Below are 27,945 nucleotides of genomic sequence, written 5' to 3'. Positions count from 1 at the left end.
GCTGCCTTATTGGAAACAGCTTCCCAACTCCAGCAGGACAGACAAGACAAACTGTAAGAGCCAAGGGCTGCTCTGGAATTTTTTTCCCCCCTTGCTTTTTTTTTTTTGGATTAGCAGACACCATCAAAAGCAGTTGCACTTAACAGAAAAATGCACTGGAGCCTCTTGCCTAGGCTGGACTCGATGCCTGGTGCTCTCAGAGTGCAGCAGGCAATCCTGATGTGAGCAATACGTGCATGTTCAGGGCTAATGCTCTGCACGAGGCTCTGCTCTCAATGCCTTTACTCCCTGCACAACCACAGCCAGACTGGATGCCAGAATTCATTTACAGCTTCAGCTTGAAAACTGAACCCAGCAAACCCTCCCTAGAAGCAGACAAGTCCCCAGTGTAGTAGCAAAGCAGTGCAATACAGATGAGGAACCTAAAGCACAGAAACCACAGCATCTGAGAGCCTCCCATCCAACGGGAGAGGCTCTGCCAAAGCCTGTGCTTTCCTAATCCCCTGCACTGATGATGCATCAAACAATGCCTTGCTGAGTGAGGCACAGACAGACTTGCAGCCACAGTCTGTCTGTCTGTCTGACAGCCTGAGCTACTGCAGGACATCCCTCAGAGCCTCTGGTGTCGCTGAGTCACCGCAGCCAAGGAGGGCTTTGCTCCACAGGAGGGTTTTGCTCAACGCTGCCCTTCGAGCTGGTGACAGCCTTGCCCAGGCTGAGCTCAGCTCTGAAGCCTCCAGGATGTCAGAATCTGTAGTATTGGTGATTCCCAGATTGTAGAAAGTCTCTGTCTGTCAGCCCCACAACCAAAGCAGAAGCCATAATTGGTCTGTGCTGGTTTCCAGGTTGTTTATTCTGTTGATCTCTCACATGTTCTGCTGCCCTGCCCAGCTCTGTCCTGCAGGGCAGCGTGTGGGGCTCTGCCCTCAGTGGGATGTGACAAACATTAAATACCAGAAACTCCCTGGGCTGGATTTACAATAATGTGCCAATACCTGTCACCTACGTTGGACAGTGTGTCCCCAGCCTGAACCAACAGAAAAATGCCAACACCACAGTGAGACATGGAGGGCATGAAGAGGAGAAAAAGGACAAGGCACACCCAATTTCCTCCATCTTGTGCCCTTTGGACCCCTTATCTAGAATCCTAAAATTTTACTTTTGCACCCGTGCCACACTTAATTATTACTTATATCAAACACTCAGAGCTGGTAATTCATCTTGTAAGATTGAAAACTCTTTTGCATGGACAGAGATCACAGACAGTGTCTCTGGGGGCTCTGTCCAGGGGGGTTCCTGACCCCTGCCAGGGTCCCAGACCTGCCAGGGCAGCCAGAGGGAAGCTCTGGATTCCCACACCAGGAGCCTCCACATCCCAACCTTCTTCCACCAAACTCCCCTCATTTTTTAGCTGGAGCACCTGGCAGGACACAGCACCCACCACGCTTGGCTGCTGCTAACAGAGGAGCCCCAGCGAGGGGGAGAACTGTTTGTTTTTCCTGTCTCTCAGTTCTAATCTCTTCCTCGTTGAGGTCAGGTCACAGACTTCCCAAACACATCCCAGCATAGCAGCCTGGCTGCTGTGGGGTTTGATTTCAAAGGATAAGGTGCAGGGAGAGCTGAGCCCCCCACCCTGCCTGCCAGTGCCCGCCGGCTGCTCGCTGTCCCCAGGGAGCGCCGCTCACACATCGCTCAAAACAAAGCAAAAATGACAAATTAGGTTAGAGGATTGATGCCATTTCTGATGGCCGTTTTTCTTCTCTCCAGACTTGGCTCAGATCCCACTGTTTTAAATTTAGTGACTTTAGCTGCCTTCTCCCCTGTGGTCCTGTAACTCAACACTCACGCTTTATACAATCCATTAGAGCTGAGAAGTGGCAGCTCACAAAGACACGGGCATTCACATGTGGAGAAGCACAAGGCCTGTTAAAAGGATTTTCAGCATTGTGGGGCACACAAAAGGCCAGGTATTTGTATTGGCCCAGCCAGCATATTCCATAAGAATGCTGAGTTTCAAAAATATAAATATTTGTAGGCATTAAAAGGCATTTTAAGGAGATTGGTGCTCCCTTACCCACTGCTCCTTAGCACCAAGTTGCACAGATCCAGAAAAATCAATCTTCAGGAACCCATTTTACCCTTCTACAACTGATCCATGGCACAGTGAGCTCAGGATTGTGTCTTAATTTTTATGTGCTGCAGATCAGAGCTGCAGTTGTCTTTAATAAAATGTTTTGGAGAGGAGCAGGGGCTTCTGTGCTCATGGGTGAGGACACTCAGCTTAGATGGGAACTTCACTCAAATTTGAGAGCTGTTTCATCTGGAGTTTACTTGGTATGTGCCTAGCAATAAAGTTAAAAGGGAGGCTAAGCTGAGGTATTAGGAGTCTGCTGTGAACAGCTGAATAAATGGGGGGTTTTATTTATCACATAAAATTCAAGTGTAACCACACAGAAGGTTTTCATACAATAAATTCTTGCCGAGACAGCGTTTCAAACAGTGATTATGGGCAACATCATAGCATGATTTATCAGGAACTGCTCCTTAAAGCAAACTCATGAGTACCCCGAGACAGAGAGGGGGATGAAACTCTCAGGAGGGCCTCCCTGCTGTGAAAGCTCCCAGCATAGCTGCTGCATCCCACCCAGCTGAGGCAGGAGCTGCAGCTCAAATCTCCAACCCACACAGTCCCTGCCAGGCCACAGAGCTTATTTCAGGGTGATTACCTTATCAGAGATGAATGAAACATTAAGGTATTTTAGAGTGACACATGACACGCACGCCACTGCCCTCAAGTCCACCAGCACGGTCACATGTGCCACCAAAAGCAGCAGCTACAACTGGCACAGCTCTCCCAAGGGTTTTTCCTGGGGCATTGCCATGTGGAGCTCAGCTGGCCACAGGCAAGCAGGAAAGAGCTCAAAGTACCTTCCCAAAGAGGTGAATTTTTGTTTCAGACACAGAGGTGAAAGTTCGGATGTCCACCCTGAATCCAGCAGCAAGGGGCATTTCTGTCTCATCTGCCACTTCTTTCATGCTGCTCAACTTTTAAGTGACTTGCCAGGAAGATATTTTAATATTCCCCAATGTTTCAATGTGAATTTCCCCTCCTGACTGAGCTATTTTTGCACAGAAAAGCAGCTTTGAGATTGTTAAGGTAGAATAAACTTCTCATACATGCCCTCCTTACAGGGCTTATTGTAAAGGTTATTTTGAGGCAAATTTCTCAGTACCTGGAAGCCCCACAGAAGAAAAGTAGGTTTTCCCACAGCAAGAGTCATATCTGGAGTCAGATACTCAAAGTCTTTTAAAGATGCCCAACCCAAAACTTTCTGCACTTGGCAAACAACACACAGTGATCATCACACTGTTTTTATGGGATGACCTGAATAAACTATGTTGGTAACTTACTTTGCAAATTTTATGCAGAACTGAGTGAAATACTTCCTCGTGGAGGCCAGGTTGTCACGGATGATGGGGACATTCTGTTTAATGTGGAGGATCACTGAGGTGACATAAGGACTCTGGTCACCGACATGTTCCACGTTCTGCCACTGCATCTGCACAAAGGGGAAAAAACAACCAAAAATCACTGTTTAATTCATCAGCATTCAAGCAATAGGTAAGGGAAACTGTACAAACTTCCTGCTAGGGGAATCTCTAAGGAGTCATTTAGAGACTGCCTCTGCAATTCACCACCAAGGTCAAGCTCTTCATCATTAAATGATTGGGCAAAACCCTTCCACAAGAAGACCCAAAGAAAAGCCAGAGCAGCCCTTTTTGCACCAGAGCAGAAACTGTGACCAGTAACCCACACAAATGGGGACCACTAGGATTAAAAAAGCCTTTGGAGCACACCAGGCTGCTTTAATATTTAACAGTTTCCAATTTGCTGGGATGAAGTGCCCATATAAATCCTGATTACAGGCATTTGAGAAAATATCTGCAAGCTTGCAAAGTCTGGATTCCTGTATGGCAGCCAAGACTTTAATACTGGTGAGGCTGATGACAGATAGATGGAAGAGGTAAAAAGTCTTAAAGTCCAAAGCACTCCACACCAGTGTAGCTCACTAAAAACACTGCTGGTGTACAAGCCAGGATGCCCAAGCCCAGCTCTTCCAAATGCATGTAAAAAGTACAAAACAAGAAGAGTTACTCAACCTCCCATTTTGTTTTCATTTATTCTCAGCAGAACTGCAAGAGAAGAGTCCCTGTAAGCCAGATGTGTGGCTCTCCTGATTTTCTCTGAGCCTGGTTTGCAGTACATGGGGTACTCCCAGTTTAAGTCAAATGGAAAAAAAACCAAGAAAGATGTGATTAGGTCTGACCTGGCCTTGTGTATGTACAAGAGTCTCACTGAGGAACACAAGCATCCAGAAAAGCCCACTCAGTTCTGCTGCTGCTCAGAACTCTGCAGTGTTCTCCCAATAACTCTCTGGAGATCTGTTCCTCATGCTGGAGATGAGACAGGAGGAAAACTCATAGGAAATCAGGAGAGGAAACTGGGCACATATGGAAGATGAGCTTTTTCCTTTGAGGGGCTGTTTGTCCTCAAACTTGCTTTCCCAAGCTCTGGATTTTGCATATAAAGTTTTTTATTCCTGGTTTTAATTTAATTTGGCTACTTTGCCCCCTGCAACTCAGCTGACTCAATTCCATCCAAACAACATGCAGCCTAAGTGACTTAGTGGGAAAGAGAAGCCAAATTCTTTGCAAAACCACAGTGTCTGAGTCTACACAAGTCCCACTAAAGCTGCTTCTATTTAAACCAAACCAACCAACCCCCAGCCTGCTGATCTCACATCAGCTGGGTGGCTGGAAGGGATATTTCTCTCATCACCTGCTCCACAGGTTTTCATAGTCACAGAACATCCTGAGTTGGAAGGGACACACAAGGAGCATCAATTTCAACACCTGGTCCTGCACAGACACCCCAGCAATCCCATCCTGTCCCTGGGAGTGTTGCCCAAACACTCCTGGAGCTCTGGCAGCCCCAAGGCTGTGACCAGTTCCTGTGGAGCCTGGGCAGTACCAGCACCCTCTGAGGAAAAACCTTCTCCTGATCTCCAACCTAAACCTCCCCAGACACAGCTCCAGCCATTCCCTCAAGTCCTGTCACTGGTCACCTGCTTTTCTACTCCTCATGGTACTGATCACATCCAAACCAAATATTCTGTGCCTCTCTCCCTGATGGATTCACACATTCCCTTCTTGACAGAGCAATCCTCACCCAACACACCATCCCCACAGAGTGGGAACAGCCAGAAAGTGGGAAGGGACTGCTGAGCTGAATTATTGCACCAACAATGAAACAGTAGCTTTTTCATTTTGTTGGTCATCATTCCAAAAGCAATACTTTACAACCAAACCTTTAAAGCATGAACAGCAAAAATAGCCCTTTTGTGTGTGTGTGTGTGTCTGTGCATGTGGGTGTGTTTCACCCAAAAAAAAAACCCACCCAGTAGCTGCAGAGAAAGGAATAGCACACATACTGAAAAGTCATCAAAAGAAATATGAGCCCAACTCTGCTGGTAAAACTTTGTTCCTGTCGTTTTAGATTTATTCCTCTTTTTCCCTTGTCCTGTGTTTTTCTTGGGATATCCACATAGTTTACATACACAAGCTGGAAATGAGTCCAAGGAACAGGAGCAGAGAGATTTGACTGCAAGGGAGAAGCCCAAAGGCACCTGCAGGCTGGGAGGACACAGCAGGGCTGCAAGAGCTGGTGCTGCCTCCTGGTTCTCAGAACAAAACCCAGGGTTTAGGAAAAAGCAGGCAGCAGGAAAGAGAAACCCCGAGCAGATCTGGGCTGGCACTCCACAAAAGCTGTGCTGCCTCCTGCTTCTTGTGGCAGGCACATTCTTCTTTCTTTCAGGATTTTTTCACAGAGGAGCACAGAGGAAAGAAAGAGAAAACAATTTCTATTTCTGCTCCTTGTTTTTCCCACGTGGAATGTGTGTGGAGAATTGTTTCCCTGGGGTGATGGCTTGGTTGGATTCTGGTGAGGATTGTTTGAGCCTGGTGGCCAATCCAACCCACCTGGGGCTGGGCTCGAGAGAGGGTCATGAGTTGCGAGTTAGATATGGTAGTTAGAAAAAGTAGGTTTGTAGTTTTAGTATCTCCTTTAAATAGTATATTAATGTATTGTAGTATAGTTATAATAAAGAAATCATTCAGCCTTCTGAACTGGAGTCAGACATCAGCATTTCTTCACACTGGGTTCACCTGCATTTACAATATATTCTCACAACAAAACACAGGGTTTAGGTTAAAGCAGGCAGAAGGAAAGAGAAAGATCTGGGCTGGCACTCCACAAGAGCTGTGCTGCCTCCTGGGAAGGGCAGGGGCTCAAGAGTGGCACAGTGCTGTGTCCCCAAAGAGCCACCAGGTCCCTCCCTGTGCCCAGCCCTGCAGCAAAGGGGCTGCTTTGGGATTGAGCAGAGGATGAAAGAACCTCCAACTCTCCCTGTTGCCAGCAGCATCCCCCTGCCAGCTTCTCCTTGCAGGCTCCATCCAGCCTGGGCACCTGCAGGAGGGGCAGGGAGGGGAGCAGGGAGTGCTGCTGTACTTGGGGACACGAGCTGGGCTCTGCCCTGTCACTCTCTGCACATGTTCCAGGGTTCAGACACTCTCTGAGGGCTTTTAATTAGCACTGGCAGCTCTGATTGCTCTGCTCTCAGGGATTTTTCTGTTTGTGGAGTGGAGAAATGATTAAAGCCCTGCTTTGTCCACTCGGCTGTGAGGACACTGGGAATTGCAGCTGGGCCAAAAGGTTTTAGGAAAATGTAAAAAGCCAGCAAGAGGTCGATGTGAGGCACTAAAATGTCCCCCAGCCCTACTTCCAGCCACAGTTTTACATCTAAATCGATGCTTAATTCAGCATGTAAATCAAGCCTTAGCCAGTGCAATCCATAAACTTAATTGGGGCGAAAATATCCCGTGCAGATTAGCAGCTCCCTCATCCCAGAAATTAAAAAGGAAGCACACCAGGCAATGTGAGTGCCTGCTACAGATCAGTACAAACACATTAACAGCTCTTAGTTATCCAGAATATCACAACAGGGGGTTTAGGGCAAATTCTCCTCCCACCCACATCCCAGCTCCCTGTCCTACAGTCACATTTAATCATCCTACACCTGCTGTAAAGTCTGAGTAAGGATTATCACCTACAAATTTTGTAACATGGGGCCTTCTCAGCATTTACCATTTTCTTCAGAACACATTAAGTAAAGAATAATGGAAACCAAGCAGCATTCCCAGCTGAAAGCAATATTCCTGATGCTGTTTTCTGTGTTAAATCTCTCAACGTGGCCTGCAGCCAAAGTGGATTGAGAGGTTTAAGCATTTCATAATTTACCTCTATAGTTCCTGAACATTTTTGCAAAGGAAAAAAAAAAAAAAAAAAAAACCCAAAGCCAGACTCCAACAAAGGACTGGGAATGTTCAATCCTGGAGGATACCAGAGTGAAGTAAATGAAAAAAGCTAAACAAAGGAAGAGCCCTAATGGAGTATGGATCTTGAGAGAGCAAAATTGGAATGGATCAGCCACACAATCTTTATTTCTTTAATATAGGCTGAAATTTTACATTGCCAAATACTACCTTCGTGTTTAAATAATTACATGCATTTCTTATTGAAGTGCCAGAGTAATAACCCAGCCCTGAAGGGAAGGGAGGAGGAAGGTGAAGGAAAAAAACCTCTTGCACCAAAATCCAGGTCTAATAAAAATCACATAAAAGCGACTCTGTCTGATGCAAATAGTGGAGTGTATTTGCATCAGACTTGCACAAGTGACAAGTATTTATTTAGCTAATTTCATAACACTTAAACTTGTTTATATATCATCAGTCTCATCACATGTGCTGCATTTTACCAGTGTTCCAAAGACAAAAATAAATGGCCTACCAGCTGCTGCTTTCTCAAGGTTGTGGTTTACTTGGGTATAAACAGTGAGAGCAAAGTGATTTAAATATTACTGCACTCTGTAGGTTCAGGAGATCTGAGGGGCTGCCACAGCACATAGGCAACACCTGAAGTGCCAAGCCCTTCCTAGTGGTGTTATTTGACTGGGCAAAAAAATCCTCTTTCCATTTGGAACCTGCACAAGCTCTATTACCAGCTGCATTCTACTTCAAATATTAGCTGGGGGTGGTGGGGCTGCTTACAGCTGGAATATATCATAAAGCAGAAAGCTATTAAAATTCATGGCAGCCAGACAGTGTGTTGATCCTACAAAAATGGGGCTTTATGTTTAATATTTCTAATTAAAAGGAAAAAAATATAGTTCAATCCACTTTTGTTGTCTTCACCTCTGTCTAAAGCAAGTCTGGGTTTTCACAATACTTTGGCAAGGAAACACAGCTCTGCATTTCAAACATATAAAAGCCAGCAGTGTAACTGCAACAAAATCCTTAAGCTTGCAGGCATAGGGGCCTCTCCAGGAATGGCTCCATATGTCCTTGAGAGGATCACAGAAGCAATAAGGCTCAATCTCAATTCCACATCACCTCCATTTGAGCACCTCCAGTTAAGAGCCCTAAACAAGCAGGCTGGTAAAACTCCCTGCCAAAGAAGACAAAGGGGAGAACAAACGTGAAGGTGTATTTGAAATTTCATGCTGACAAAAGTTTTTCCAAATTTTAAATGCTCTCACTGGCATTGGGAGTGGAAAGAGAAAGCCATAAGTACTTAGTGAATGTATTTCATTGTCTGTAGGTTTTAATGTGGTGTAAAAAGCCTGAAAGCTCTAATCTGAATAATAAGAGGGCTTGGAGTGAGGGTTGTATTTATAAATACAGCAATTGCTGCTCGAAAAAGTAAGGGAAAAAAATCAGCCTAAAAGAATGTATCAGTAGTGAAATGAAGCAATCAAAGCAGACAAGAACTCCACATGGATCTAAAGGTGACCTCTCCTGAAAATCCACCCCTACCTTGCTCATAGCAGTCAGGGCAGGGTCACAGGCTGCATCCAGGTCCTGCACCAACAGCTGGATGCTGTTGGAGATCACACTGCAAAAGAGGGAAAAAAAAAAAAGAAAAAAGAATCAAGCATGAGTTTTAGAATCACACTGAGTAAAAGAGTGCCAGAGCTGGAGTGTTTGACTGTGAGAGGAGGAAAATCCTCCACTGGCTGACAGCAGCACTGTGATGGGAATGCACACAGCTACAACTTGTGCTGAGGAGGAGCTGGGAAATGCTGCAGGGAGCTGCACAATGGTTTAAAATGGGCTCCAGGGGCGACAGGATGTTTTTACAATTGACCTTTCTCTGTTTTAACACAAATAAGGGGTTGGGAATCAAAGGTGGCAGATGAAGAGGAGAAATCCCCAAGTATAAAGCCCAGACTGGGATTCAGCTTCACATTTAATCCAGTCTGTGTAACACCAACATTTTATCATCTCTCCATTTATTCACAGCCAATATTCTACTGCTCACAGGAACTTGCACAGAGGATTTTAAAAATGACATCTGCATGAGTTCTGTGTCTCCCATGTGTGAAGATGAAGGCAGATGTCTTATTTACACTATGTCTAGGACTGCTGCCATCCATTGTTTGAGTTCCTGAGACATATACCAGACTGAAGGACACATTAGTCAAACACATTTCCCTCCCTCTCCCCCCTTTATTTCTTTTTAACAGCATGATATTGCTTAGAGACATATTTAAGGCCATCATACTATGATGTGCATAGAGGTGCAGCTGATCCTAAAACAACAGCCAAGAAACTCTGCCTGCAGCAGCTCAGACCCCTCAGGGGCACAGGACCAGCACTCCCACTGCAGACAGCTTCTGCTAGGAGCAAGCACTGATTCTGTTTCACTAAGCACAGTTTTTAAAAACAGTGTCAACTTTAAATCTGCCACAGACGCGTGTTTACAACCTCAGGATTATATTTGTAAGAAGTGGATTTTACTTTTGTTCTTTCTCATGATGGTAGCCCAGATGAGAATCACAGGACTGTGAGAAACCTGAGCAATGCTTCCTCAAACCACCTTTCCTCCTCCTCATTGTCTCTGTGAAGTTTTGGATACTACTCTGGGGTTCACTGTTCAAAATATTTGTAAGTGTCCACCTTCTCACTGAGCTATGGTGTTACACCCTTCATTCCCTTTCCTACAGCTGCAGCACATAAAGTCTGCAACAGGATGCAAATTAAAAGACTTCCTTCAAAGCAATTAATTTGTTTGTAAAGGCAAACTCATCCAAAATTAGTTGGAAAAATCAGTATGTGAGATGAAGCAACTACAGGCTTCAAGTTACACCATCTAAAGCTTGCATTGGGATAAAAAAAGCCCACGACTGTTTCTGCTGGTGCCTCTGCTTGTGCTGGGCACTACAGAATCCCCTCCCTGGGGGATTGCACCAGGCCAAGGGAGGCAGACTGAAATAACCAGCCCTGCAGGGAAGAGCTGTGCTTCAGCATCGAAGAGCAACACAAAGCTCTGAGTGATGGAAAGTGACCCCAGCACTTGTGTGTCCATGCTCAGGAGTCTGCCAGAAGCTGGGTCACCAAGTGCAGGCTCTCACCTGAAAGCCATAGAACAGGGAGAGAAATCCATTTGTCTGCATTTCAGAATGGTGCTGCAGCAGGAATTGTGCTGGGAACACAAAGGATACGACATGCTGAGAGGGTTTGGAGACAGGTTCACCCCAAATCCTCACCCCAGGCAGCAGTGGGTGACTCCTCACACTGTCCCTGACATGCACAGAAGGGATGGATCAGGAAGCTCATAAAGGCCACAAAGGAACAGTGCAGCAACTGCAGTGAGCCCAGCACTTCAGGGGTTCTCTGAATGCTGCCCATAATTTCACAAAACAGATCATCAGGGAAAAGATGGATTGCTGGATTTACATTACAGTCATTTTTCTTTTGTTGAACATCAAGAAGTTCTCATAATTTCTCCCACTTTCCTAAAGGAACTGCTTTGCCACCCCATGGATAAACCCCTCCTTTTCTACACATTTAGGGTGGTTCTGCACTCTCCTTTCTCTGATAGAAGAAACACTTTCCAGGGTGCAGAAACAGCGTTTTATCACTTATTTTATGACTGCCTAACAAGACATCAGATCCCAGAAGAAACCACTTGTTTGATGTTGAACGAGCTAACGCCAGCGAGGTTTATAGCTCTGACTTACACTGACAGAAGGCTGGACAAAGCCCTCAGCTGGAACAGAATGAAAGCCAATTAAAAGCCTTTGTTACAAGATATATCAGCCCTGTCAGTTGGACTTTAAACCTGTCCAAAGCAGCAAACGTGAGCTATACATTAAACAACTTACAAAACACTTCACATTGGCTGTCTGGGACCCACCACCTCGTGAGGCAGCCACTGTGGAAATCCAGCAGCCACTTGAGGTTGCTGGTTCCTGCTGGCAAAACTCACCCCCAACTCGTCCGTGCTGAGAAAACCCCATCTTATGGCACATTTGATTTCTCATTCCCTGCTACCTTGCTTGCTTTGGCTGAGTGCACACAGCAACCCTGAATTTCAGGCTGGGATTCACTCTTAAAAAGGTCTGAGAAGAGCCTGAAGGGAAGGGAGTCTCTGCAGCCTGGAATGGAGCCTGGGACCATGTGAAAGAGCTGGATGGAGATTCAGTGGGATCCTGTCCACTGCAGCAGGAGAGGAGGAATCACAGGAAGGAAGTCTTCTAAAAAATTATCTTACTGCAATCTGGGCTGAATCTTTGTTTTAGGGAGAGGAGGAGCTGGTGACAGGGATTATTTTCCCAGTCTTGCCAAGATATTCTTTTGTCTGATAAGAGGCAAAACAACTTTTGCCTCAATTTTCTTGTCTCAAAAAATACATTCAATCTGTCTGTCAGGGGTGGAGAGGAAAGGATGTTAGAGCAAAATATTTTTAGCACCGCTACATGAAAAGTTATTTTAATGAATGATAATCTTCTCTCAATTATAATCCCCAAATATAAGATTGGTTCAGTCTTTTATGTCATCTGAAATGGGGTTTGATCATACTGACAAGGCTGCTGATTAACAGGGGGAAGTTAAAGCAGGAAGGAATGTTCTGAAATAGCTTCCTTTCTTGAAATGTAACAGCCACCTCGCCGAGCTGCCAAGATGCAAATGATGTTTCAAATGGAAACTCACTATTTCCTTTCCCTTTTCCAGTGCTCTCGCTCCTTTGGCTTGGACCATGGGGAGCAGCTAAAGCCTGTGCTAGTGCTGCTCTTGGAGCAGCCAGAGGATACCATTCCCTAAGCAGGGAATGTGCCCAGGCTGTGGATCTGGGTGGATCCTGTGACACCGGGATCTCAGGATTGTTTTTACTCCAGCACCATCTGGCTGACAAAAGGGGATGTTTGACACATTTTGGGGGGAGGCATGTGCAGGACATACATGCTGAAAGTGTCCATCTCTCCTGTCAGGTTGATTCTCTCCATTAGGCTTGTATCCACTTTTTCTTTCAGCTTCTCTTCCAACTGTTGGGAAACAAAACAAGCAACAGGGAGATCAGGTTTCTAACTCAAAATTATCGTTCTTGAAAAATTATGCCCTGGAAAGGTCAGCTTCTTCAAACTTAATCTGTGACCAAATTATATCCAAAATTCATCTAGTGACACTGGAAATCTTTCCTTCTTGGCATCCCAGACCTGTTGATTTGCCAGGATGGCCCATGGTGGCTCCATGTCCTCAAAGAATTAAATCTCCAAGGTCAAATATGTAACTCTAGTATGACATGCTACTAGCTTAACACTGTGGCATCTGTCCTGCTAATAAAGATGTTTCTCAACACTCTGCCTGTGCCCAAACTGCAGAGGAGGAGGAGGATTGCCAGACCTAGTGGTGGAGAGGCCTGGATACAGCCAAACATCACAGCTCATTCCTGACCCATGGCATTTTGGAAGCACCTGAATGTAACGAGCGGCGTGGCTGCAAATCACATCAGCATAAATTCCTCCTCTCTCCACTCCACATTGCCCCAATATTTCATGCAAGCATTTTCCCAAAAGTATTTTGAATTATTGTTGTGCTTTTTTTTTTATGAAGGAGAGATCATGAACCGAGAATCTTAAAAAAAAAAAATTTGGTCCCAAGTCCAAAACAAATTATGTAACAAGTAGAAAAGGATTGAACCCAAAAGTGATGCTGCAAAGCAGGATTACAAGCAAATTACTTTTCTCAGAAAATCAATACTTTTCTTTCTTTGAAATACAGAATGAATAATGTAAAGCTCAATAATCAATGGATTTTTTAGTACTTTTGGCTGTCCCAGTCTCCACAGTAACACAGAAGAGGGGCTGGTGCCTCCTCATGAAAACTCACCTGCTGGGTGGTGGCCAGACAATATTCTGCAGTGCTCAGGATGCTGCAAATGAGGCAAAGTTCTTCTAAAGTAAACTTTGCCACTTCAGAGCCTTCCTTTTCTTTCAGCAAACTTGTGATGGTGAGCCCACCACTGCTGCTGGTTGTCCTGAGGGAAAACAAACAAACAAACAAACAAACCAGATAAAACCTGTGAGGTTTTTGAGAGTACAGACACTCAAGGTGCAAAATTAATGCTGGATTTTAATGCCATAAAAAGGCTTTATGAGCACAACCCAACACCCTGTGCAATACAGGGCATCAAACCCACAACTGCTATTTTGGTGAAGGAATTTCTTTTACAAAGAGCTTTGTACCAGATCTTCAAGCAAAGGACAACTCACTCATTGACAAGAAAATAGATTAGGATGCAAGTGGAACACAGTCTTCCCCAGGTAGCTTCACCTTCACTGCCAGTTATCCAAAATCTAATTAAAGATTACAGAAGAATCTCAGAACTATCAGGAAACTTGTCATATTTATCTCTGCAGCACTAAACAGCTGTCCACATGCATTTGAGACTTTGGCAACCTGTTTTAAAAGCTGATGGTATCAACAAAGTAAATTATAGAAGATGTGCCTCCCCCTCTACTGTCTTCCAGTGAGCAACATTCATGTATCAACAAAGAAAGACTCAGAGCAGTTTAGAGGCAGGAAATTCCCTACCTCTCAACTCTTTATAATCCAAATCCATTAAAAAAAATAGGACAGTGATATTTATCTTGGACAGCAAAAATGGAGCACTGAAAAAAAGTGGATAAAGAATGCAACTGAGGTCTGATGGAGAACACACATTAAATTTATCTTTCCACTTGTCTGGATGGAACCCTCTCCCCTTCCATCTGTGAAAGATTTTACTGGTTTCAGAAAGTCATTCTGCTGCTCCCAGGTTTACAAAGGAAACAAACTGAAGATGTTAAATGGCAAATAAAATTACCTGCAGTGGAGTTTGGCAACATCTCAGGAGCACCTTTAGCCTGTACACTGATCCATACTGGTGCAAACTCATTATGATTTCCTTTCACTGGATTTACATCTACAGATCTTATTTATACAGAGATAAAATGTTCCAGAGCAGAGGGAGGTACAGGGAAGCACTTCAGCATCTCAGAAATAAGCCACCTTCATTATAAATTACCATATAGATGATGTTGGGCTAAGGCAGCTGAGAATCCCAGTATGAGCTGGTTACCCAAGCAGCAATTCTGAAAGCCAGGCCTCTCTGAAGAGACTTGGGCTGGCATTTCAAAAGGAACTTCAAGAAACTGCAAATCTGACTGTTAATCAAAGCCAAACATGAAGCTATTCTCCAGAGGCCCTTAAAAGAAAAAACAATGTGTGACTGCTCATTTGCCCTCCTGCTTTTTTCTCTGTGCAAAAAACTGAACTTTGGAGAAAACCATGAAGTAAATGGAGTGATCCTGCTGCTACCTGGGGTGTCTGGCAGGGAAATGAGTGTTCACAAGGATATATTTGTCAATTATCTTTACAAATCATCAGCTCCTCAGTGCAGCGGCGTGTCTGCAGCACTGGGGGTGCCAAACTCACTTGGGCAGGTTTCCAGAGAGGATTTTCCAGGCGTATTCCCGCAGGTATTTCTGGAAGATGGTGGTCAGGGCTATCATGGGCTCCCCAGTGCTGAGCTGGGAGCACTGCACCATGCACTTCTTGTAGTACACAAAGAGGTCAGCACAGCTGGGCAGCACAGCTCCTCCTTCATCCACGTTGGGCTTGGGGGGACCCTGAGCCTTGAAGTCAGCCACAAACCTGTCAATCAGCTCTCCCAGATTCCTGGTGTGGGCAACAAAACACATTTGAGTTTGTTGAGGGAGGAACTGGGAGTGAAAAGAGGGAATAATTCTTAGAATGAGATGCCCTGTCTTGTGACACCAGCAAGTTCAGGTTTAGCAGCTGGGTATTCCCTGCCCTTTCTTATCTCCCAGCACAAAGCTCACACAATTCCACAGCCCAAACCTTTTGTGCTCAGGAGTTTTAGTGGCAGCTTCAAATCTGTTCTCCAGCCACACATAAAAGCTCCCAGGTCTGCCAGGACTCTGTTCAGCAACATTTGATGCAAGTGCATTAAGCCTGTGCTCAAGTTTCATTCCTGGCACCAGGAAAAGGAACAGTCAGGCTTCCCATCCCAGCAGACCTCAGGGAATGTGGATTTTGAAGGGATGTGCTCAAAATGGTGTGTGCCATTTGCCATTTCTTGGTCCCATTTGGATACCACCTGGTTTTGCACAACTTCACACATCCTTTAAAGAAGTTTTATTTAGCATGAGCACAAAGTGCACTTCCTACTTAGACTCTTTTTAAAAGCACAAAAAGCCCTCTTATTGTCTCCAGCGATTCATTACAGCCTGGTCCTTACTCAAATATTTCAGTCTTTAGGCAACAATAAACTTCACTCCATCGTTTCACCAGGACAAAAAGGCTTTTGAGCATGGCAGAGGGCCAGAGCCATCAACACAGGACCAGAGAATCTTCTGATCTTGGGGAGTTCCTCTGGTCCTACTCCTCCAGAGACAGCACATCCGTGTTGGACACCAAGCCCAGCTCAGCTCCACGGAATAACCTTTGCCAGATGCATTCCAGCAATAAATCTCCTCCCCCAGGCACACTCACACACACACAGCCTTCCTCAAGGAAGCTTGGATTTTGGGAAATAGGCCTTTCAGATGAGAGGTACTCTGCTGACCAGAAGGAGTTCCTGTATTTTATATTCCTAGTTTGAATCTGGTTTTCTCACAGCTCTCCCCTTCCCATGGCACAACCTACACCTTTGAGGGCTGTGCCACGATCCAGGGCTCCTAAGGAGAAAGCCAAATCCTCAGGAGAATGGCTGAGACTCTGCAGCACATTCTCACCTTTACCAGTGAAAGGGGGAAAACCTACCAACAACAACTTTCCCCCAGTTTCTACCCCATTTTGCTTTCCCTTTTGTGAAAGAGAAAACCCCCGATGCCAGAGAATCAGAGAACCCACAAGTCAGAGAATTCAGAGAATCAGAGAACCCAAAAGTCAGAGAATCAGAGAACCCACAAGTCATAGAATTCAGAGTACTCACAAGTCAGAGAAGTCAGAATCAGAGAACCCATAAATTAGGGAATTCAGAGAACCCACAAATCAGAGAATTCAGAGAATCAGAGAACCCATAAGTCAGATAATTCAGAGAACCCACATCTCTTCCCTGATAAACTCAGAGGTTGTTGCCTCATGACAGGTGATCTGCTAGGCCAAACTTATCTCCAGAACTGTGCTTGGAATATCAGGACTCTCAGTCATGGAGCAACACTGGTCAGCTTTAGCCAGACTGTTGCAAAGACAAGGAGCCCCTTTTTCCATGCCTATTGCTCGAGCTCTGATTCCACACTCCCAGCTCCTCAGCTGTGTTACAAGCACTGTAAAAACATCAGGCTGCTCCAGTGATGTGATAAATCCCCAGGCTGGCAGCAGCAATTGAAGCATTGATTGTGTTGGGCCACAGAGAAGCAGAATTGACCTCCCTCTGTAGCTGTAGCAGAGCCAAACAGATGGCTGCTGCAGGAGGGCTCACACGTGCTGCAGCCTGCAGATTCCTGCAGCTTCTCCAGGAAAGAGGACGTGGCTCACTCCTTGTCAAATTCAACAGCTGCATCTCCACCTCTGCATCTGTGCTGGGCTCCAGCTGGGCAACAAAGTGGAGCTTTCTTAGCAGTCACCAGTCACTTGATTTTTTTTTTGCCTTCTCTCAGTCTCAAGACACGGTCAGGAATGTCAATGGCTTTTGTTTCTTTATGCTTAGCCCACATGTTCTCCTCTTCTCCGAGGCAAAGTGAAATGGATCTGCATTTTCCTGCTCCCCCAAGGTCTTGTCAACTGGGATGCAGGAGAAAATGCAGCTGTTCAGAAGAGCTGGGAGAGCAGTGCTGGGGCTTCACGCTTGTTCTGGTCCCAACCTGGATATAGCTGCCCATCCAACCAGGCTATGGGACTGCTCCTGTTTCAGAATGGCACTGGTGCAAGCAAAACATCAGGGTATTGTGCACTAAAAGAACTAATACATCATTAAATCACACCTTGGTTGATGGCAAACTTTCACATGAGTCTCAGCTAGCTCAAATATGATACCAAGGCCACAAATCTTTGTGTGGTACAATGGGAGCAGAGAGAGTCTGGCAGAAAAAGCTGCTGGGAGATGAAACATGCAGAAGGCAGGAGAGCTACAGAAAATGAGCATTTTCTCCACAGACTCTGCGGAAAAGCTCCAAGAAAATTCTCTGGTGGTGCAGATGTGGTATTTCCTAACAGTAGCATATTTATTGGGAGTGAGAACTTGCCAAATCGAACCAAGGGAAAGAATGAAATGAAATCACATAAAGGGAATTCTATTCTGCTCCTTTTCATTCCTGCATTCCTCTTCTTTTGTTTTTTTCCTTTCACTCAACCTATTCAGGGTTGTTCTGCACCTCTGGCAATCGGGAGAAGAACCAAGAACTCGCGAGCAGCAGGAGAGAAGAAGAGGGTGCTCAGGAAACTGCCCAGGGCTGTGGACAGAGCAGTGGCACTGACACACCTGGAGCACTGCAGAGCAGTTTCCATGCACTGGGGATTTTGGAAGCCCCTCTGCTGATGAGGCTGCAAACACACAGCACAAAGTGATGTTTTCCAAGCACTCTCGACTCAGACGTGCCTTTGAGCAGATTTAAGGAGGACTCTGCACACTCTCAGCCCTGCAGAGCTGACAGAGCTCTTCCTCCTCTCCAGCACAACAGCTCAGATCATGTCTGTGTGCTCCTGCTGCTCCAGCTGACCACGAAGGACAGCTAAAGATGCACATCCCAAAGGGGCAGGAATCAAATCTGCTTTGCTGGTCAGAAATGTGATATTTACTCTGCAGCTGAGGGTGGAGAGCAGCATCTTTAAACTCCTTCTTTCAGGTGTCTCCTCTAAAACTGCTGCAGATTTTGGCACTGTGTTTCTTTAAATGGGTATGGAAACAATTTCTTGGCAGAAAAAGTCCAGGCTTTTTTCTGCCACAGATTTAAGGCAATGATGAACCAAACTATTGCTCTCACTATTCAGAGCTCAAACATACAATTAATGATCTAAGCAACATCTCATTTTCAGACACTGGCAACACATTCCTCAAAAGTTCAAAGGGAGAAGAAGAGAGAAAATCGTGAAGGAAAGCAATTTTTGGCAGTCAGGGGCAGCATGGGGAATACTGTGGCAGTTTTTCTTTGAACTCCCTGCAGCTTGTGGCTATAAAGATAATATAAAACATCTCATGATTGTAAAGGAAAAGGAGAAGGAAAAAAAAAAGAAGGCAACTGAAGGGGCTAGGAGCACAGTGGGGTAGAATTACCAAAATGGGGATTAAAATGGCCCCCAGTGAGAAGGGAAGAAATACTCAAATAAGTCTGTGCTCAGTTGGCTGAGGGCAGGGGGGAAATATCAGTTTCCCTTTGTTATACTGCAGAGCAGAACCTAAACCCAGCAGGACACAGCACTGTGCAAGGTTTCAGCTATTTAATGACTTTTTTTTTTTAAAGCATAAAAAGTTGATGGGACATGGAAAAGCTTTTTCAAGATGCTTATCATGGAGTTTGGATAAAATCAGGACTCTACAAGCCTCGAGTTAGACATTCTCTCATGTGTAAAGCCTTGGAAGATAGAAGAGCACACACAGATGAGAAACACCAAGTAGGCACCTCCTCCTTTCCAGCCACTAATCCGTGCTAAAAGACTAAATTGAACCTTTTTCAACTATTTCCTGTCTCAGGTGGCACTGCAGTTGTTACTGAGATGTTATTTAAACCCTGGTGTAAATGGAGGTGCACAAGGAAATGTGGTGAGAGCCCTGAAAACTTCTCAGAGCTCGAAGCTGAAAACTCCTTTCATTCCAGTTATTTTGCTGCAAGTCAAAGAGGAGGATGAAGAAGGGTGCCAGGGATTAAAGCCCCTGACAAAGTCCCAGTCTGTGAGCAAAGATAATGTTATCTACAGCAGCTTTCATCTAAGGATCTCCAATAACTTACCCCTACAAAGCAAATCTTGCAAGTCCTCTGCCACGAAGCCACATGTGTATTTTACAGAAAACCCAACCCTATTATTTGTGGAAGACACGAGATGAAAGAAAGACACATGTCTGCAGTGGGAATTGCAGAGGCAACAGAAGTAATTTCAGGAACTCCAAAACTCTTCCAGTGAAAGGCAGGGGCACCACCCCTGCAGCCCTTTGCAATTACACACAAAACCAACTCCACAGCCCTTTGAACACTCATTTTCTCCAAGCAAAGGCCCCACTCAAAGTTTCTTGAACCACAAACACTGCTCCTGTTGAAATCAGGCAGCAGAGTTGCAATATATTAATTTTCTGCAGCTTGAGTACAGAATCCAGCACAACCCAACACATCCAAAAGCAAACAAAGCCTGGTTACTGGTAACTCAGGCTGGTTACTCACTTGTCCTGGGACTCGATATACACATAAAGGTGAGGCTCAAAGCACTTGGAAACAATGCCATGGAAAGGATTGTCAGGGACCTTTGGCTTCTTTGGCTGCAAGGAAACATTCAGAATGTTGGTTCAAACCTACCCTGTAAGACCTTGAAGGAACAGCAATGCAACAGCACAGAAGGATTTAAATCTTTAGAGATACTGTAACACAGAAATTTGCTGTCAAATCATCAAAGCATATAAATGCCATTATATCCAAGTCTTCCCTCCTTCTCAGAGAGCTGTTAGCAATCCAAGGAATTATCTTTCCACTTGTAAAATATTCTTAGCCTTAAAGAGAAGGCTGCTCCATGCTGACAGATTTCAGCTGAAGAATCTTAATGCAGTTTGCAAATAAAATCTCTCTGAATCCTTCAAGCAGTAACAAGGCTCCACTAGTCCCCTCTGAAATAAAATGTAGCAGTTATTTGGAAGCAAGATTAAAGAACCCTCACATTTTAGAATGTCAAGGGCAATAACTCAAAGTTACAGGCTTCATCTGAATGAATTTTATTTAGATAAACAGCATGTAATTACTGGAGGAGCCAGAATTATACAGGCCTGCTTTCACTGTGAAACATGTTTCTGGGGATGCAAAGATTTCTATTTTTTAAGTCACATTTAGAGCATTAAGCACAGGTGCCATGTGGGAGCCATCCTGTTTACCCCCATTTGAGTTTAGTGCTGCACTCTAACCATGGCCAAGCACAGCTCACCAAAGCCACTGGGACTACTCACACACCTCAATTTGTGCATGTTTAAGTGCCAGGCTGGGCAGGGCCTTTAAGCTCTTTTTTGCCCTACAGCTAGATTGTTATTATTCTTTTTTACCAATAGGTAATTTCTCTTGTTGCTTCCCAGCAGATCAGCAACTTTTCACTGGCTGCAAAGAGGGCTGCAGTGACTCTGGAATGGAATTCTCGCTTTTCTCTCCATGAAAAGCCAAGATCAGCTCCCAGCCAATGAAGATATGAATTTTTCCAGCTGATTTTTTTTTTTTTAGCACAAAGAAAGCCAAACCAAAAAAACAAAACCTAAAGGACTTTCTCTCCTAAACAACAGAGGAGGTGGCACTGAGAGTTTGGCAGAACTATCAGAGTGTGACATGGCAAACATTTCCCAGCAACAATTCAGCCCCAGATGGTGAATCCCAACTTATGGCTGCAAACCCAAAGTGAGAAAATAGTTCTATGGAGGCCAGACGACCTCTATGAGCCTTGAATGAAGAATTTAAGAACCTTGGGACAGAACCATTACCAGGCATTCTCCACCCAAATCCCTCTGCCAGTGCCCGTTTGTGCAGGATGCACTCACTCACTGGAGCTGGGAGATAAAAAATAGCTGGGAATCACAGAAATCTCCCATCTGCCAAACCCCTGGCATGGCAGTGCCAGCACAAAGCTGGAGATTCACCATGTTTACCCCTCACCAGGCTGCAAGAGCCAGCTCCTGCAGCAGGCCTGGCTCTCTGTGTGCCTCTGCACCACGCTGCTCCCAGCATGTCTGGTGGAAGGAATACTAAATCTTTTAACAGTAGCACTGAAGCTGTATTTCTGAGTGTGCAAGCCTGTCCAAAAGCTGCAGATGTTTAAGCTATTTCCTCCTTGAGTTTGATGGAAATAATAAAAGGTTACTGTTGTCACAGCAAGGAGGTCTGCAGCTGGCCCAGTTTCCTTTCATTACTATCCAAAGTAAACAGATTAAATCAAACTGCTAGGATTACCAAAAGAGGTGCTTTTTTAGCATGGATTTCCCCCCGCCACCCCCAAAATTCTTGTGCTCCCTCTCAGATTCCCAAGTATCTTGAATTTTCAGGACTGGTGTCTTGGAAGGGCTCTTTTACTGAAAACCCTTCATCTTCAACTCTTTGTGTCCCTTCTGCTCTTCGTGCAGTGACAGCAGAAGATGAGCCCTGCAGCACTTCCAGACTCCCAGCACGAAGCAGCAGCTGCTGGCACTGAGATGCTGGAGCCCACCTGGCACACAGGAGGCTGCAGGGCAGCAGAGCCCAGCCCTGTGACACTGACACAGGGCATTCCTACAAGGAAAGGGCAGCCTCGCCACAAACTGCATTTCCAGGGATGCCTCCTCTCCATGGATGGCTTCACAAGGTACAGGGAGCACAGCAGCTCCTCTCTCAGAAGCTCCTGAACTGCTACATCCTGCTGCTCAATAAACCCAGCCCTCACTGTTGCAGTGATCTCTTCACCTGCCTCCTAACACCACTGGCTTCCCCAAGGATGTTCTCTCATCTCACCACTGCACATCCAAGCCAACCTTCCAGTCATTAGGTATTGGAAAGCAAGCTCTGCCCAAAAACTGCATCAGAGGTGTCTCCCCAGGTTCCCAATCTCTCTCATTGAAAAAAGTCCACACAATACCAACTGTCCAAGCTGTATTTTAATGGAAAGAACAAAGCCTTCTTTTAAGCCATTCTGTTTCAGGACTTTGGCTGTGATGCTCTTGTGAAAACCTGGAGGGATGCAGTGCATCAGACTGTGCTTCTCCTGATCTCTCCAGGGGCATGGATTTGATTAGGTCCTGAGGCCCTGCTCACCCATCAGAATACACCTGTACATGGCTCATTTACAAGGCTGTAAATCCCCTAAATAAAAGAAGAGTACCAGCCTCAAGTAACTCACAACTGAACATTTAGAAAACATCCATCTGGTGTATAAAAAAATACAGGCTTTGATACTGGTGCCAATTAAAACAATTGCATTTACCATTCACCCTTTAATGTTTGCAGAGGGCTTTGGAAGCCCTGTGCTTGTACAAGCAGTTAGGTGTTGCCTGCTTTGCAGAGGTAATGGATAAAAAACACTGCAAAGATAAAAATCCCAGAAGTGATTTATCCGGAGTGAAAATCTAAAGCTGACACTTGAAAGTTCAAGGAGTTGCCTGGTGACTCCAGACAGTTTGCTTAGCTGACAGGGCAAAATATGAATTGCAACTGTTTGTAGAGGAGCTTCTTTGGGGATCTGAAAACCCAAATAGCTATTTCATCTCACTCAGACAGAAATCCTGTAGTTACATTTGGGCTGTTGCTGTACAGGCTGGAACAGAACCCAGCTCACTCTCACGTGGCAGGATTGTCTCTGCACTATTAACTGGAATAAAGATTCCTTTGGTTTCAGTGAAGTGAGCCAGAGCAAAGCATGGTCGTACTGGGAGCTTGAATGTTGCACAAAGGATCAAAACTGCACTAAATTAATTGCTGTGAAAACAAACTTTTCAAATCAATGGGAAGGGAAAAGCTGAGGCCCCACTGGAGATTCTGACAGAGGCTGCCAACTGAGAACTTCAAAGACTTACTTTGTCCGTATCACTTTTCTCCATCACAATCTCATCTGTCTCTGCCCCAGTTTCATCCTCCAGAAAGGGGTTGGTGGTGGGAGGTGGCACTTCTGGCTTCTTCTGCTGGAAAAGAGGAAGCTCTTCAGGGAACAGCCAGTTTTGTGCCCTCTGGCACATAGCTGCATCCACATTTTGCTTTCCTGAGCCCTTCAAAGCACTGCCCAGCAATTTGCCTTCTCCCAGCAGAGGTGATCAGATCCTGGCTCCCTCTCCATCCCTTAATGATGTCTGAATCCTCCTTAAAGTGTGACATTTTATCCAGTATGACATTTCCACTCTCCCAAACCACACTCCAAAGTGTGTGGTCTCCACTGGGATAACCCACAACAGCAGCTCCAAAACTCTGCCCTGCAATAAACCCCAAACTGCTGCTCCCACTGTTTGTGCCCCTCTCTGCACTCACCAGGCTGCTATTTATAACAGTGCCCTTCATTTTGGGTACAAAACATGGCAAATGACAGCCAGCATGTCACAGCCTCCAGACATGTCAGAAATGGGGAAACACAGGGTTTTTTGTCATTTGAAACCACACCCTCCCCTTCTGGTGTTCTCACTTGTAACAACCCAGCGAAGTCAATTTAAATAAAGCTGCAAATTTTGCTTGAAAATTTGTCAGAATAAATAAAGCCATATTCCTGAGAGATCTAAATTCAGCCAGGAGGAATTACAGAACTTCCACTTTTAATTAGCAGCACCCACAGCAAATGACCAGTGGGTCCAGCAGGCTTTCCTTGGAGGCTGAATTATCACATCCAGGCAGGCTTCAAGACACCAGGCTGGACAGAGAAGCCAACCTCAAACCAGTGGCTTCTGAGCCACACATGCTCTGTGCTGCCAGGGCATTTGGCTGGCAGAACTCTGGGCTGAGATTCCAGGCAGGAAAAGCTCAAAGATGGCTCCAGAGATATTCCCTAAGTTTTTTCCCTTGGTTCTGCCTTTACAATCTACAAAAAGAGACAAAGCAGAAACTACCAATCCTTGGAAGTCAGGGTGACCCAATAATGTGGGATTGAAAGCTGGTACCATGTGGTGAATGTGTGGCACCCAGAAATGAGGAGAAAAGGAGAATTTTAGTTATGATGTGTCGCTGACATGTGGAGAACAAACATTACAAGGCAGTTACCACACCATAATCACTCTGTGGCTCTCCATAGCTATGTGGCTTCAAACAGCACAGGGCCCCAGGAGAACAAAAAAAAAAAAAAAAACACGCAAGCAATGTATTTTTCACTCTTTTGAGCCCTGTGCCATCTTCTCTACAGTCTACACAACTAAAAATCACTTTTCCGACTATGAGTCACATTGAGCAGAGTCACACTGAACACCCTGAGCAAGGGGAGGCTGCGGGTGACACCTTTTGTAGTCTCCACTACCTGAGCTGTAGGTAAGGGGGTTTCTTTCTCCTGAGCAAGCTGCTCAGGAGAAAAAGGAGTAAAGGAGAGCTCTTCAGAAATCCCCTTACCACTGAGCCATCAGCAAGAGTGCAGCCTGAGAAGCGCTTGGCCAGGAGCCCCTCGAAGTTGGTTGTTCTCTGAATTGCAAACAAAAGCAATTTCACCTCAATCTCCTTCGCCCTGGTGCGCATGATCTTAGAGAGCTCTGCCCTGCAAGAGAGAGGGGATATAGAGAAAAAACAAATGTGGTTTTCTAGAAAGGTCTGAAACCTAACACTGCAACACAGTCCATTCCCCAGAGAGACTTTCAACACAAAATTCAGGCGAATTCCTAAGAGGCTCTCTAACATAAAACTGCTTTGCAGATCCCATTTCAAACAACCACAGTTGTTCCGAGCTCTGTGGGTAACAGGACTGTCACTGTAGGACACAAGAAAACACAACGTGTACTGCAGCTATTGTAAAGATAAAAAAAAGGGAAGTTTCTTTTCTGACCCTAGCATTTATAGTTTTCCAAAGGTGACAGTGGATTGGAAGGTGAAAAGTGCCACCTCTCCAACGACACTGGACAACCTACTAGTCCATCAAATTTCTCTGCCTCTGTGAAGGAATGTAAAAACACTAAGTTATTTACAGAAAGTGTATGAAAAGGTTTACTACAAGAATGTAAACTCAGAAAGCTTTAGAACATCTTAAAAAATCAGGGTGACACAGGACCCCATCTCTTAGCAGCCAGTTGGAAAAGCCCTGAGGATCCAACCTTGGGAAGCACAGTGGAACAAAGGCCATGGTGCTACTGGGACTCCACCTGGCACCTTCCTCTATTTCCCTCTCTCTGGCTGGCAAAGAGCCTGGTCTGAGGCACTCATACCACACTCAGCTCATGCTATTCCACTTGGCCTGAAACATTACTGATTTTTACCTCTGTTACGCTGGAAATTGAGAAATTGAAGTGATGTGAAAATCATCGCTTTAGCGACACTTCTCAGGCTTTTCACTCCTTGCTTCACTCCTTGCAACCAGGGACAATTCCACAGAGACATTTGCACCCTGCCTTTAGACCCTGACCAGCGTGGCAGGAGCCACGGCAAGCTTTTATTTCCAGGGGAGGCAGCAGGAGCTGCGTGGGGCTCACCTGGTGACGTGGCAGAAGTCCACGGCGATGCGCTCCGTCATGCACCACTCGGCGGGGAACATGCGCCCGTACTTCTCCTCGTAATCCACCAGCTGCCTCTTGATCCAGGCGTAGCGCCGGTCAATCTTATCCAGCCAGGCCACCTGAACCCCAGGGACAAGGACTTTTTAGCACCACCAGCATCTTTAGCAGCAGCAGCTGCAAATATTCAGAGCTGTGCTGCTGCTGCAGCGCTGCTCTCTCTCCATCGGAGCCGGTTTTACGTCGATTAACATCCTCTGAATGCACTGGGTATTAGGAAAAATTTCTTCACTGAAAGGGTTATCAAACACTGCAACAGGCTGCCCAGGGAATTGGCTGAGTCACCAGCCCAGGAGGGATTTAAAAGATGTGTGGATGTGGCACTTAGGGACAGGGTTTAGCAGTGGACTTGGCAAAGGCTGGAATCAAGGATCTGAAAGGTCTTTTCCAGCCGAAATGATTCTGGGATTCCGAGTGCTTAAACACAAGCCAGACTGAAAATCCTATCTTGTGTGAATTAAGAGAGCGAGTTCTGTTGAAAATGAGGATAACAGTACTCCTAAATCATGCAGAGATTATTGAAAATTCAATCCAATAATATTTCATTTGATCCCACCCTCTTTGTTTCAGACAGAGAGGTTAAAGACAACAGTGGGATCAGAGTGCAGCAATTCCTGGATTCTTACATTCAGCTCACATTTAAACTCCAACTAAAATTCTTACAAGCTGAGCAGGATGGGATTTTTTTCCCCTCAATAATTGTGTTTTCTGGTCAAAAGTAGAAAGATTAATCGAGAAAACTTTGATGGAAAAATGTTATTTAAACTTCAGCAGTTTAGCCTTTATTCTATGTCAAACACTTGAAACTGATAAAATATATTCTGAACTAAATGTGATTTTGGTTTGTGTGGGTTGCTTTTCTAAATTCAAGAAGGTTATGGCAAATTTTTAAAAAAGCTGTTAGCATGAGCACAGAAGTTTAAAAATTGTCTACAAAGATAATTAATTTCCTAGAAATCACTCCCCCTCAGCTTTCTAAGCATTTTGGGGTGTTTCTTGATTGTTTGGGGGGTAGTGGTGTTGAGTTTGCAATTATCAGAGATTAATTTTTCAACCCTTTTCAGGGCAGGAAATAAATCTAACATGAATTTATTTATTTTCTACGCGTGGGGAGCAAAACATTTCTAGTGATGATCTGAGAAACTGAGGTCTAAAGTGGGAAAATCCTGCTAGAGATAACACCAACTCCCAGCTCATCACCAACTCCAGATCACACCCATAATCAGTGTTTCCAAGCCCTTGGGATAAAAAATTTTCACCACAGGAACCTGTGGAAGAATGAATGCCAGCAGAGCAAAATGTGAAATCCAAATGGAGCTTGCTAAGCTTCCCTTACATCTTGATTTTCCTGGAAAAGGACCAGATACTCCGAGAGGTGCTGTTTAATGAATTTCTTGATGATTTCCTGTTTGATCCTGGGATCCAGGACGTTGGCTACCAGGCAGGCATCACGTAGGACATTGCTGGGTCCACCAGTCCTCTGTCAAAATAAACAGGAAGAAAATTATTTCAGGTTAAATAAGTTGAATGGGTGATCCTAAATGCATTCAGGTTTATCCTTTCCTATTATTCTCTTTTCTGCTGCTACTCTTTATTGCTGCATGGAAACTGAGCTGCTTCCATTTCACTGACCATGAAGTTGTTCCATGGTGAAGGTAGAACATTTAGAAACTTTTTTTTTTTTAAAAAAAAGGCTGCTTTGGTGCTGTTTCTCACAGACACAGATTTGCCCTTCACCAACTGTTCCAAAGAGTTTCCTCATTTCTGTACTTGTCACTTGCATAAAGAAACCAGCAGAGTTGGTACTTTGAAAGACAGAACTGGTGTTTTCTTGGAAGTAAAATCAAATTCACACATACTTCCCTTACTGTTTGCAAATGTTTGGATGCACAATGCTGGGGAAGCACAGTTGGTGCCTTAGCCCCAGCCCAGATTTGTATCTGCTGAGTAAACCAGACACAAGCTTGGTGGTACCGTTTCAACAGCCAGCCTTTGCTTGGCTTCCTCTGAACAAAACACTGATTTTTGTGACAAACAAATAACCAGGGACTGGCTGAGACCCCAAGGAAACCCTATAGATGAATTATTGGGGCATTCCCTGCCTGGCTGCAGCCCTCTTGCAGGAGCTGTGTGCAGAGTGAAGGGTGGCACGTCCCCCCCACAATTGTGAC

The 27,945-nt window shown here is 45.1% G+C and overlaps 1 protein-coding gene across 2 annotated transcripts in view; it reads right to left on the bottom strand.

The window, feature by feature from the left end:
* VPS53 (VPS53 subunit of GARP complex) overlaps positions 1-27,945 on the bottom strand; it is a 63,358-nt gene that overhangs the window by 9,722 nt on the left and 25,691 nt on the right. The window contains exons 9-18 of one of the 2 annotated variants that reach the window (XM_021524901.2): positions 27,111-27,254; positions 25,694-25,836; positions 24,627-24,768; positions 23,123-23,227; positions 19,776-19,870; positions 14,875-15,117; positions 13,288-13,435; positions 12,361-12,443; positions 8,932-9,010; positions 3,412-3,560 (exon numbers count right to left, since the gene is read on the bottom strand). In XM_021524901.2, coding sequence (XP_021380576.2) covers positions 3,412-3,560; positions 8,932-9,010; positions 12,361-12,443; positions 13,288-13,435; positions 14,875-15,117; positions 19,776-19,870; positions 23,123-23,227; positions 24,627-24,768; positions 25,694-25,836; positions 27,111-27,254 — 1,331 coding nt within the window. The remainder of the gene's footprint in view (positions 1-3,411; positions 3,561-8,931; positions 9,011-12,360; positions 12,444-13,287; positions 13,436-14,874; positions 15,118-19,775; positions 19,871-23,122; positions 23,228-24,626; positions 24,769-25,693; positions 25,837-27,110; positions 27,255-27,945) is intronic. The other variant, XM_021524902.2, reaches the window with a different exon arrangement.

This window comes from Lonchura striata, chromosome 20, assembly GCF_046129695.1.
Source record: "Lonchura striata isolate bLonStr1 chromosome 20, bLonStr1.mat, whole genome shotgun sequence".
Classification (NCBI taxonomy): Eukaryota; Metazoa; Chordata; class Aves; order Passeriformes; family Estrildidae; genus Lonchura; species Lonchura striata.
The sequence above is the reverse complement of the archived record's forward strand: the minus strand, read 5'-3'. Positions and strand labels throughout refer to the sequence as shown.